Source organism: Schistocerca gregaria, chromosome 5 (assembly GCF_023897955.1).
Source record: "Schistocerca gregaria isolate iqSchGreg1 chromosome 5, iqSchGreg1.2, whole genome shotgun sequence".
NCBI classification, from domain to species: domain Eukaryota; kingdom Metazoa; phylum Arthropoda; class Insecta; order Orthoptera; family Acrididae; genus Schistocerca; species Schistocerca gregaria.
In genome coordinates, this window is record NC_064924.1 from 265032778 (window position 1) to 265046095 (window position 13318).

Consider the following 13318-nt stretch of genomic DNA (forward strand, 5'->3'; position numbering starts at 1 on the left):
TATGGTTAAGACAAACAAATATCAAATTTATTTGGCAATCATTTTAAAACAATTTTTGAAATACATCAAAAATGCCATAGAAATTTGTGCCACAGCTATCCAATGAAATTCATAACTACAAGATGAAGAATGATGTGCGCGAAGAGGAAGTCCGCGAAGCCCCTTTCAGGACTTATGCCATAGAACTGGCTCTTGTTCTGAGGGTTGACTTGTAGTCGCAGACAAACTGAAAAACAAAACAACAATCTGATATAGTGAAAAATAATTTAGACCCTAATACACATTACTTATGACAGCTGATTTTACAGCATGGAGTTTCGCTTATTAGAAAGAACAATGAATTTGCTAACATATCATGATTATTTTATGCAAAATATCAAAACATAACTACATGCAGATGAGAACTCTATGAAGTACTGTGACAACTGTAATGCTACTGTCACCCTTGCTAAGAACCACATCGCTGTTTAATATGGACAATTCAAATATCTTCACCAAGAATGCCTGAATGCAGTTACACATGAAAACGTTTCTATGAAATGCTGGCCTCATACATTCCCTATGATGAAGATCACCGAGTAAGAAATGTTAAGTATTGTATTAAGGTGTATATGTTATAAAGTGAAAAGAAGTACACCTTTCACCCAACAACCACTTATCTTTGTGAAGAGAGCACATGAGTAATTTAAGTAAATCTATAAAAATTGTTACAAGCAAAAAGAGAAAACATTAACATTACTAAGGGGAAATAAATAAAAGAATAATAAATGAGCCTCAATGGCAACAGGTACATGTAGAACTAAAGACCGAAAATTAAGGAAATGGATAGTTTTCAGTGTGTCTTCACTCCCTCTCCCTAGTGAAAGCCTCACTCCTCCTCCATAGTGCAAGGGCACTGCAAACACAAATCCATTAAAACATGGAAAAAACATTCATATGGTGCTTCCCTCCTACATCTGGCAATCACGCCCTTGCAATCTTCGTAGTTTATGGAAAAAGAGAGCACTGAATTTGTGAATCATACCTGATCAAAAGTCAGCAAGAATCACCCATTCTTCCAGTACAAATGAAGTGTTAACATGGGACTGCCAAATGTAACACCCACCTAATGATACTTCAATTTGTCCTCAGAAATGATATTTTTCCCCTAATCCGAGCCAGAAATTGAGCCCCAGGCAGCTTAAAGTATTAAAATATTAAATCAACAGTGGCAGTCTTCTACCAGCAATGCCACATAATCTTCGACTAAACAGCACTACACAACTAAAACCTGAAACGAACACACGACATACAGTGATAGTCCTCTGTGTACAGTGCGCCATATAGAGTGCTTTCATCTCAAAATTGGAGGAACACGTGCCTACACTGCTACAAATGGGAGTTATATGGTTATCTACTACACAGGCCTAAAATTCTTAACAGACTATAAGTGCTTACCAACGAATACACCTACCTCCTAAGACGAAACAGCTCACGCATGAAATAAATCCACTTAAGAAGGAATTAAATGGAAATGTGCCCACTAAGCAGCAGTACACGAACTGAATAACGCCGGTTAGGAATATGTATAGCAAGTACGCATCAATTATTTTCAACTTCTTGGGTGTGTTGTTAGCATATTCCACGTAAAATTTACCCAGCACAGTTTGCAACGTTGACATTTTCTTTAATTTGTATAAGCTTTTGCAACCACAGCCACGACAACAAACTCCAACGCTAACTGCTCACGTCAGAACCCGTCAACAACCGAACATCTACTGCGATTCTACAGAACACTAATATCACTCACGGCGTACCATCTTGCAACTAGCACACATGCAGAGATAATTATGCATATCATATTTTGTCATTTCATTTCATAGGAAATAAAGTATCATAGGCAAGCATAACTTAAACGAAATCTGCACTAGTCCGGAATGTGTTGGTGCCGTGACACAAAATGACACATACTGTAAGGTAACAGGAGTCAATATGTGGTGCGTATTTCGGCGTTTGGAGTTTGGTACTATCATTGCCTGTTGACAGAGTAATCAATTTGGAGCGACAGAATTGCTTTTATATTTGTCACTTAAGAAAAGATTTCGTAAATATTTAAACAATGGAGTCTCGCCCATGTGCAGTAATAGCCAGCTGCACTAGCACACACCCAGAAGATATAATAAAATGTAAGTTTACATTTCGTATTATTGTCGATGTGGGGTCAATAACATGGAATTTAATAAATATTTGCTGACAAAAAGTTAATAAAATATATGAAATCATCAAGAGCTGCTATTGTACTGTTTAAATATTCGAAGTTCCCCAAGTCCTAATAACTGTCTTGATTGTGGTTATGAGTTTGTTTTTCGATCATATTTGTTAATGTACATTACTTTGATTCCCCTAAATATCATATAATTTCACGTTGTAGAGAGGATACTCTCAATTACAGTCCACGAAATATGAACACAAACTGATAGGTAAAAAGTTTGCTAACATATTGCAGAGCTGAGTTATTCATGGATATTAAAACGTTGTAGGGTTTGTGCTTACTTTTAGGTAGCTTCCTTACTGTGTATTCTTATTCAGCTTCGCATTTCTCATTAAAGAGATTGCAATGTTACATTACGATCATTTGCTATTTGTGGCGACTTAAGTTTTGTTTCTTACATGGCCACTTGCAAACCGGGATCAGTTGCTTTTCTTGGACTTCACAAGCAAGCCACTACGTTAACTAATCATAAACATTCACACTAGAAATCAAAATTAAGCGCTGTAGAAATGCTATACCGTTTTATTCGTATAATTTTAATGAGTGTCCACTGAGTAAAGTATTTGGTATGATGTACGATTAATATAATTTAGTTCACCTAGACAATAGCCCGTGTCATAATATATTATTTTCAATTTTGTTCCAGTTGTAACTAATTGCATTTGGGAGTTGCTTTGTCAAGCAGATATTGTCATTGACAGCTCACCTCTTAATGTCTGTTACAAAATTTTTAATATTTACATTCAGTGAGCTGCAGTTGAAGTGAAAAAAATGCATACATGCGTTGTCTTTCATCTTTCTCAAAACACTGTTATAGTTTCACTTTGCTTTCACATTTTTCAGCAATTCTGGGTGTAGAGGATCTTCCAGACTATACAGAGGTGGAAGATGGGATAAAGGCATATCCCTGGCATATAGATACAAAGTACTACACAGCAGATGTAAACCTGTGTGCTGTTGAGAAGAAAACCTTGGGCAGTGAAGATTTTGCTGTTTCTGTTGAAGCAATAGTTGTTCACTTTGACAGCAACAGGGTGAGACATTATTTACTTTATGTGCCAAAAGATAAATAAGTAATCAGTCCTCTTAATCATAATTGTTGAGAAGGAAATGTAAGCTTTTTCCTTTCTTACAGTCAGTATTAACTACATTAGCAGGGCATGTAAACCATTAGACAAATTGTTTCTCTTATATATATTCTTTGTCCTTACACAGATCATTTCTGTAAGAGTGTGCAAAAGTGTAACAGTAATAGGAATGCACTACTGAACTGTTTGAGGAAGGGAACCTGCAGTCAGAGAAGCCATCTTAAGGAGATACTGAAGTAAACTTGTCTATCATGTTGTCTAGCATTACTGTTTTCCAGTTTATTTACTACTAACATACATACAAGTTTGCACATATTGTGCTGTTTATTTACATGTACACTCTTTATTTCCTGGAAGGAAACGAGGAGGATGAGCCTGATTACTAGGAAGCCATGATGCAGGTTACATTTGCTTTACTTGTCCATAAGGTGGCTCTGTTGTATCATATGACAGAGCATGTTATAAATCAACAAAAGACCTATTCATTACTCAGTGCTATTCAGAGACGTACAGTCCAACATGATGGAGCAGTACCGGTACAGTTTTGCAGAACTCTGTGATGTGCATCTTGTGTATGGGAAAGTATGCTGCTATGTTTTGCTGCTGAAAGGCTGTACAGGGAACGATTTCTTATTAGGTATCATCCATCACAATGACAGTTTTTCTCTTGATCATCAAAGGTGGGAGACTGGTTCATTCGAAAGAAGAAACGAGAGACCTGGCAATATGAGGTCACTCGCACACATGATTCTAAAGAGGAGGTGCTGGAATGTGTTGCAGCGGAGCCCACCACAAGTACTTGACGTACTGCACATGAGATGGGTGCTGCACATACTAGCATGTGGCGAGTACTCCACGAACAACAATTATACCCATATCACCCCTAACGAGTCAATGCAATGGTTGTGACTGACTTTACACTGAGCTTCACATTGTGTCAGTGGTTGCTTCAGCAGTGGATTCATCGACTAGATTTCCTCAAAATCATGCTGTTTACTGACAAGGAGTCATTTAATTGTGATGTTATTTCAAACAGCAGGATGTGTGGGATGAGGAAAATCTCTGCGCTGTACTAGAGTCACACCATCAGGTACGTTTTGCTGTGAATGTCTGGGCCAACATTGCAGGTGACAATCTCATTGAACCATATCTGCTATCTGGCTGTCTGAATGGCTACCTGTATTTGAGGTTCGTGCAAAGAGTTATACCTGAGTTGTTGGAGAATATACCCTTGGCTCTTCATGAAAAGATGTGGATACAAAATGACAGTGCACCGCCTCACTTCACTGTAGATGTCTGCAATCGTCTGAGTGCTGTATTTATTGGTCGCTGGATTGGACGGAGAGGTCCTATTCCATCGACTGCAAGGTCACCTGACCTAAATCTTCTTGATGATTTCCTATTGTAGTATCTGAAGTCATGTATGACATTCATAGTGTAATTTGACTTGCATAGTGCAATGACATACTGCAAGAATGCGTGCCATCTCGTGCCGCATTCGTGTACTAATGAGCAGCCAGTTTGAGTGTGACTGTGATATGGAGTGGTGGAGTGCACAGCATTGTGCCTTCGCTGTTGAAAGTTATTTAAAAAATAACTCTGTTATTGCTACCCAGCATCTACTTCGGCAACATTTCATCTTGGAACGCCATGGGAAAGTTCTGAATGAACGGACCGTTGTGAGGTAGGTACGTGCATTTCAAACAACATGTTCTGTTTGCAATGGCAAACTGGGAAGAAGTGAAAGAACTTTGTGGAAGCCATGGAAAATGTTCATGCTGCGCTATTGCGTAGCCCAAAAAGATCTCATCGTCAAGCACAAGCTGTGAATATGTCCGATCGCTTGTTCAGGAGAATATTGCCCGAAGATCTCCATTTTCACCCATATAAGTTGCAGACTGTTCAGGAAATTGGGCCTCGCGATTGGATTTCACGCGAAACATTCTGCTTAACTGTGTGTGATCTCCTTTGCCAAAATCCACAAATGTTGCACACCATCCTGATGTCAGATGAAGCTCATTTTGAGTTATGTGGCTCAGTGAATAAACAGAATGTGCATTATTGGACTGATGTAAACCCACATGAACTGCACATCAAGCCCTTGCATAGTTCTTGTGTCACATTGTGGTGTGGAGTTGCTTCATCTGGGATTATTGGCCCTTACTTCTTTGGGGATGACAAAGGTGTGGCTGTAACTGTCACCAGTGAATGCTACCTAAAAATGCTGCAAGAATTTGTTCTTCCCCAGTTAGGTATGGCCGATGTGGATGTGGAACAATTATGGGAATACGCTACGCCTTGTTCTGGAAAGCTTCCAATGCCGTCTAGATGAATGTGTTCTGCAGAGGGGGCACCATTTGATAGGAGGCATATTCAAAAAGCAATCCACGCAATGGACAATGACTTACTTACACATTAGTAAATGGCATACCTTTAACTACTAATTGACATAAGAGGTAATAAATAAATTTAATATCTTACTATGAATGCTGGTGCACCCTGTATTTGCGATTAACTGTATCTAATGTAAATAAAAAAGGTACACAGTAATGTTATTTTATTCCTATTATCTGCTTAAGCTGGCTTCTCTGACCTCAGGCTCCGTACCTTAAATTTTTCAGTGGAGCATCCTCTATGTCCTGTTAAATTTTTGCATGTTCTTACAGAAATACCCTGTATATAAGCATACAAAAATGGTTTACACATCAATGTGCTGTTTTATTTTCTTCCTTGCATTCTATTTTAACAGAAAACAGGAAAGCTATATTTATAACTTACCGGCTCATGATTAGGACATTGCTTTTGGATCTGAAACATTGTAATTCTACCTATTTGCAGAATAAAACTATGCAAAATACTGTCAACAGATCTACTATTGTGACAGATTCAACAGCTGGAGAGGTCTTTCTCGTATCCCATTTACAAATGATCCCACCTGATTTACCCATTTATTTTAAACAACTTTAATTCCCAATCAAATTTTCATTTGTAATAACAATAAACAAGACTTGAGGCCACAGAGATGGGGAAGAAGAGGTGGACAGAGGGGCCAGGGGGCAATGGCGAAAGGAAATGAACATACAGAGGTGGAAGGAGATGGGCAGAGAGATGTGGGGGAAAGACATTAGGATGTATATATCCATTTCCGATTCATATTTAGAAGTTGTCAAACATTGCCAGGTTCATTAATTGTCTGTGTGAACCAGGAAGTCTCCCAGGCAGTTGCTTGTATGAAGATCTACACTTGATTGGCTATTTTGGCTGTGGGAGTTGTACCTATGCACAAAAAAATCTTTGGTATTACTTACTGAAATGTTGACCAAACAAAAAAAAAAGTGGGATAGTAGTTTTTTTTTCTTTTGCAAATCATCTGTTCTTTCAACAGACAATATTCCAACACAAATATAAAAGTTTTTATTTATATAATGCTGCTGAAATTTACCACCAAGAAAGAAGTTGTGGTAACAAAAACTGATATAATACTACCTTCTGGAGTGAAGTGACAGAAACTGGTGAATGATGCTTTCTGTGCAGAGAGATTTAGAAAATATTCATCTGTGTCCTGCTAGCAACTGGAAATACTATGACATTCTCTAAATTCAGCTCAGTTTCTGCTTTTAAGTCTCTCTCCAGTGATCAGTATACACTAAACAGTATCATTCCAATTTGTTTATGCAACTGTAATCATTGAACTAGACTTATTTAAGTTCAGATTCTGAACTGATATAGAAATTGGCCATGTCTCAGCCACTAACCATAAGCGTAAAGTGCTGTGTGCATATAAGAAGGCAGGTGATGGCATTGTACCACATAGCACTCCAATGAACAACGTCATTTTGTCGCGTTTGTTTGTAGCACGCACTTTTGGGTTTCTATAGAACATGTAGCCCAGATTTTCATCTTAGTGTAAGTATGATGATGGTGATTATTTGCCACAGTAATGTTCATTCTGGGTGGCATGAAATGAATATGTCAAGTGTTATGTTAAGAAGTGACAGTGATAGTTCTCGAAGAAAATAATTGTTCTAGGGAGTCAGAAGCAGAAACAGCATCCAAATGTGGACTTACCCCAGTGTTACCAGTTACGGCAATGACTGGAGCATGTGGTGTGGGACAGAGGGGGCATACTTGCAGTGTAGTATTCTCTGTCTATATCTCTATGGACTTCCCCTATTGAACTTTGGTCCTTGCCATTGGTGGGGAGGCTTGCATGCTTCAGTGATACAGATAGCCGTACTGTACGTGCAACCACAATGGAGGGGTATCTGTTGAGAGACCAGACAAACTTGTGGTTCCCGAAGAGGGGCAAGAGCCTTTTCAGTAGTTTCAGGGGCAACAGTCCGGATGATTGACTGATCTGGCCTTGTAACATCAACCAAGACGGCCTAGCTGTGTTGTTACTGTGAACAACTGAAAGCAAGAGGAAACTACAGCCGTAATTTTTCCTGAGGGCACGCAGCTCCACTGTATGGTTAAATGATGATGGCATCCTCTTGGGTAAAATATTCCAGAGGTAAAATAGTCCCCCTACGGATATCTGGACAGGGACTACTAAGGAGGATGTCGTTGTCAGGAGAAACAAAACTGCAAAACTGGCATTCTAAGGATCGGAGGGTGAAATGTCAGACCCGTTAATCAGACAGGTATGTTAGAAAGTTTAAAAACGGAAATGGACAGGTTAATGTTAGATATAGCGGGAATTAGTGAAGTTCGGTGGCAGGAGGAACAGGACTTCTCGTCAGGTAAATATAGGGTTTTAAATACAAAATAAAATAGGGGTAATGCAGTAGCAGGTTTAATAATGAATAAGATAATAGGAACACGGGTAACCTACTATGAACAGCATAGTGAACGCCTTATTGTAGCCAAGATAGACATGAAGCCCACACCCACAATAATAGTAGAAATTTATATACCAATTAGCTTCGCAGATGAGGAAGAGATTGAGGAAATTTATGATGAGGTAAAAGAAATTATTCACATAGTTAAGGAATGAAAGAGGAAGCTGTCTGGTAGAATTTTGCACAGAGCATAATTTGATAGTAAGTCATACTAGGTTTAAGAATTGTGAAAGAAGATTGTATATGTGGAAGAGACCTGGAGAGACAGGAAGGTTTCAGATTGATTATACAAGGATTGGAATTTCAGTTGTGGCAAACTATTTATTTACAGCTTGTACAAAATAGATACGTGTTTCAAAGTTTTATTGACCTTCAAAGTAGTCACCATCATTGTGTATAACCCGTTGCCAGTGATATGGAAGTTGTAGGATACTCTTACCAGTGCCAGTTGTGTTGACAGTTTGAGTGGCAATGTCTATTGCCTGATGAATTTGAAGCAGTTGTGAAGCAAATGCCTTGGAGTGTTTCCTTCAGTTTAGAAATCGAGTTGAACTTAATGAGGGCTTATGTCAGGGGAGTGCAGTAGGCAGTATAGCACTTAGCAGCCCCATCAGTCAAATAAATCAGTAACAGCTTGCATCCACACACTGTCCTGTAAAATGATGTTCAGATCCTGCAGAAAGTGTCACCACTTCTTTCTCTATGCTGTTCATTTTTGGAACACAACCTAAGACCTGATTAGAGACAGAAGTGATGACACTTTCTGCAGGACCTGATCATCATTTTGCAGCACAATGCTCAAGCAGGTACAGTGCAAGCTGTTACTGATTTGTTTGGTTGATGGGGCTGATAGGTGCTGTGCCACCTACTGCACTCCCCTAACTTAATTAAGCCCTTGTAAGTTCAACTTGATATCTAAACTGGAGGAAACGCTTCACGGCATTCACTTCAGAACTGCTACAAATTTGTTGGGCAATAGACCGCACTGCTCGAACTGTCAACTGGCACCGCTAAGAGTATTCTACGGCTTCCCCATAGCTGGCAATGGGTTATACACAATGCTGGTGACTACTTTGGAGGTCAGTAAAACTTTGAAACATTTTGTACGAACAGTAAATAAATAGTTGCTACTATTGAAGTTCCAACCCTTGTATAATAGTAAGATAGAGATTTTGGAAACAGGTTTTAAATTTAAGACATTTCCAGGGGCAGATGTGGACTCTGGTCACAATATATGGGTTATGAATTGCAGATTAAAACTGAAGAAATTGCAAAAAGGGGGGAATTTAAGAAGAATGGACCTGGATAAACTGAAAGAAATAGAGGTTGTACAGAGTTTCAGTGTAAGTATTAGGGAATGATTGACAATAACAAGGGAAAGGAATGCAGTAGAAGAAGAATGGGTAGCTTTGAGAGACGAAATAGTGAAGGCAGCAGAGGATCAAGTAGGTAAAAAGACAAGGGCTAGTAGAAATCCTTGGGTGACACAAGAAATATTGAATTTAGTCAATGAAAGGAGAAAATATAAAAATGCAATAAATGAGGCAGGCAAAAGGTTATACAAATGTCTAATAAATGAGATTGTCAGGAAGTGCAAAATGCCTAATTAGGAATGGTTAGAGAACAAATGTAAGGATGTACAAGCATATATCACTTGTGGTAGGATAGAGGCTGCATACAGGAAGAGTAAGGAGACCTTTGCAAAAAAGAGAACCACCTCTTTGAACACAAAGAGCTCAGACAGAAAACCAGTCCTAAGAAAAGAAGGAAAAGCAGAAAGGTGGAAGGAGAAAATAGATGGTCTTTACAGGGGTGATGTATTTAAGGGCAATATTACAGAAATGCAAGAGGTTGTAGATGAAGATGAGAGGGGAGATATCATACTGCATGAAGAATTTGTCAAAGCACTGAAAGATTTAAATTGAAATAAGTCCCCGGGAATAGACAACATTCCATTAGAGCTACTGATAGCCGTGGGAGAGCCTCTCATGACAAAATTCTTCCATGTGGTCAGCCAGATGTATGAGACAAGCAGAATACAAACAGACTTCACAACGAATATAATAATTCCAATTCCAAAGAAAGCATGTGCTGACAGATGTGAAAATTACAGGCATATCAGTTTAATATGTCACATTTGGAAAATAATAACATGAATCCTTTACAGAAGAATGGAAAAACAAGTATAAGCCGACCTCGGGGAAGATCAGTTTGGATTCCAGAGAAATGTAGGAACCCATGAGGCAATACTATACATACAGTTTCTCATAGAAGATAGTTTAAGAAAGGCAAATGTACATTTATGGCATATGTAGATGAGGGGCATGGAAGGGAAGCAGTGATTGAGAAGGGAGTGAGACAGGGCTGTATCATATCCCTGATGTTATTCACCTGTATATTGAGCAAGCAGTAAAGGAAACAAAAGAAAAGTTTGGATTAGGTATTAGTCCAGACAGAAGAAATAAAACCTTTGAGATTTTCCTATGGCATTGTAATTCTCTCAGGGGCAGCAAAGGGCTTGAAAGAGCAATTGAATGGAATGGACAGTGTCTTGAAAGGAGAATAATAAAATGAGCATCAACAAAAGCAAAATGAGGATAGTGGAATGTAGTTGAATTAAATCAGGTGATGCCGAGGGAATTAAAGTAGGAAATGAGACACTTAAAGTAGTAATGAGTTTTTCTGTTTGGCAAGAAAAATAACTGACGATGATCGAAGTAATGAGGGTATAAAATGTAGGCTGGCAATGGCAAGGAGGACGTTTCTGAAGAAGGGAAATTTGTTAACTTTGAGTATAGATTTAATTGGTAGGAAGTCGTTTCTGAAAGTATTTGTATGGTGTGTAGCCATGTATGGAAGTGAAACTTTGACAATATACAGTTAAGGCAAGAAGAGAATAGCTTTTGAAATGTGATGCTTCAGAAGAATGCTAAAGATTAGATGGGTCAGTCAGGTAACTAATGAGGAGGTACTGAATAGAATTGGGGAGATGAATTTGTGGCAAAACTTGACCAACAGAATGGATCCGTTGATAGTCTTATCATTCTGAGATGTCGAGAGGTTACCAGTTTAGTATTGGATGGAAGTGTGAGTGATAAAAATCATAGAGAAACCAAGAGATGAATACCATAATCAGATTCAGAAAAATGAAGCTTACAGTAGTTATTCAGAGATGAAGAGGCTTGCACTGGATAGAGCAGCATGAAGAGCTGCATCAGACCAGCCTTTGGACTGAAAACAACAACAGTGAATTTGTGCTAATGCCTTGTTATTGGGTTTGACAATGTTAAACAGTATTGGTCTAATGCTACCCTACCTTTGAGGTAACATTATAACAAGAAAATAAGAACACTCCCATATAATTATTTTTTATTCTGTTATTCAGATATTGTTACAACTAGCTGAGAATATCCAGTGTTGCCCAGGGTTGTATTTGTTCCAATCTTCTGTTAGCTGATTTCTTCCTGCCCCCCCCCCCCCCCTCTCTGCCCCCTGTCCATCTCCTCCTGCACTCTGTGTGTGTCCATCAGCTCATTCCTTCCTTTGTTCATCTCTTCCTTCCCCTCTCTCTGTCCATCTCCTCCTCTTCATTTTGCCCATTTCCTCCTCTTCCCATGCTACATTTCCTCCTCCTCCCTTTTTCCATTTTCTCCTATTCCCTTTGTCCATTTCCTCAAATTTCCTTTGTCTGTTCCCTGTTCCCTTCTCCTTGTACATCTCCTCCTCCACATTCTTCCTGTCCATCGTCTTGTTCCTTTCTGTGTCCATTTCTTTTCCCCCACTCTCTGTCTATTTCCGCTTTCCCGTCTCTGTGTCCATTTCCTTTTTCCCCCCTCTCTGTCTACATTATAAATGTCACCCCAACAGAAGGTTGTATGTTCTTAACCCCACAGTATTTCTTTTCAGATAGTAATATGTATACCAAGATTGGTTGAAACCTATACAGGGGATTAGGAGGAGCTTTCTGCCCATGGTTTTGCCCACATACACATGTCGCATATATTTAACATATTCCACACATATACATATTTGACTTGCATCTCTAATGAATTTTGCCCTAAAATTTTGTTTACATATAACTTAGTGTTTATGACATCATATCTCTTGAACTACGTGTGGTCCGATGATGTAATTTTGCAGGTACCTTCAGTGATATATTTAAATACTGTCTGCAAAAGTGTTGCGAATAGAGTTAGCAGTATAGAGGTAATAAATTAAAATGCCGTGCTTGATGCGGCAGTTTTAGTGCATGAATAGCAAAAATGTAATAAGCGATAAACTTTTTTTTTTCATTTCATCATTTTGTAGGCGATGTCAGTAAGAAAAAGTCTTGTAAATATTTTAAATTGTGCATAAAGTCTGTTAAAAGTCACTGGTGCTCTCATTCTCAAGTGCTGGCTGGATATAGACGAGCTATCTACATCTACATCTACATCCGTACTCCGCAAGCCACCTGACGGTTTGTGGCGGAGGGTACCCTGAGTACCTCTATCGGTTCTCCCTTCTATTCCAGTCTCGTATTGTACGTGGAAAGAAGGATTGTCGGTATGCTTCTGTGTGGGCTCTAATCTCTCTGATTTTATCCTCATGGTCTCTTCGCGAGATATACGTAGGAGGGAGCAATATACTGCTTGACTCTTCGGTGAAGGTATGTTCTCGAAACTTTAACAAAAGCCCGTACCGAGCTACTGAGCGTCTCTCCTGCAGAGTCTTCCACTGGAGTTTATCTATCATCTCCGTAACGCTTTCGCAATTACTAAATGATCCTGTAACGAAGCGCGCTGCTCTCCGTTGGATCTTCTCTATCTCTTCTATCAACCCTACCTGGTGCGGATCCCACACTGCTGAGCAGTATTCAAGCATTGGGCGAACAAGTGTACTGTAGCCTACTTCCTTTGTTGTCGGATTGCATTTCCTTAGGATTCTTCCAATGAATCTCAGTCTGGCATCTGCTTTACCGACGATCAACTTTATATGATCATTCCATTTTAAATCACTCCTAATGCGTACTCCCAGATAATTTATGGAATTAACTGCTTCCAGTTGCTGACCTGCTATTTTGTAGCTAAATGATAAGGGACCTATCTTTCTATGTATTCGCATCACATTACACTTCGCTACATTGAGATTCAATTGCC

General features: G+C 39.0%; 2 protein-coding genes across 3 annotated transcripts in view; one reads left to right on the plus strand and one right to left on the minus strand.

Moving 5' to 3' along the window:
- On the minus strand, positions 1–1681 carry LOC126272567 (dolichyl-diphosphooligosaccharide--protein glycosyltransferase subunit DAD1). Its single transcript, XM_049975488.1, has 2 exons — positions 1454–1681; positions 1–226 (listed from the first exon to the last, which is right to left on the minus strand). The coding sequence occupies exons 1-2, from the start codon at positions 1659–1661 to the stop codon at positions 96–98; spliced, it is 339 nt and encodes a 112-aa protein (XP_049831445.1). The 5' UTR covers positions 1662–1681; the 3' UTR covers positions 1–95.
- A 120-nt stretch (positions 1682–1801) lies between these two features.
- Positions 1802–13318, plus strand: part of LOC126272565 (alpha- and gamma-adaptin-binding protein p34-like) — a 75830-nt gene continuing 64313 nt past the window's right edge. The window contains exons 1-2 of one of the 2 annotated variants that reach the window (XR_007549241.1): positions 1802–2165; positions 3095–3285. Coding sequence is in view for 1 of the 2 variants with exons in the window: in XM_049975487.1 (XP_049831444.1) it covers positions 2099–2165; positions 3095–3285 (258 nt within the window). In the remaining variant the exon portion in view is untranslated. The remainder of the gene's footprint in view (positions 2166–3094; positions 3286–13318) is intronic. The other variant, XM_049975487.1, reaches the window with a different exon arrangement.

What these genes read in the sequence shown, in the direction of transcription:
- LOC126272567 (XM_049975488.1), bottom strand. Translation starts at nt 1,661, where the DNA reads ATGTCAACGTTGCAAACTGTGCTGGGTAAATTTTACGTGGAATATGCT. An exon ending in GAGCTGTTTCGTCTTAGGAG is followed by an intron (nt 227 to 1,453) that starts GTAGGTGTATTC and finishes TTTGTTTTTCAG; the next exon opens with TTTGTCTGCGACTACAAGTC.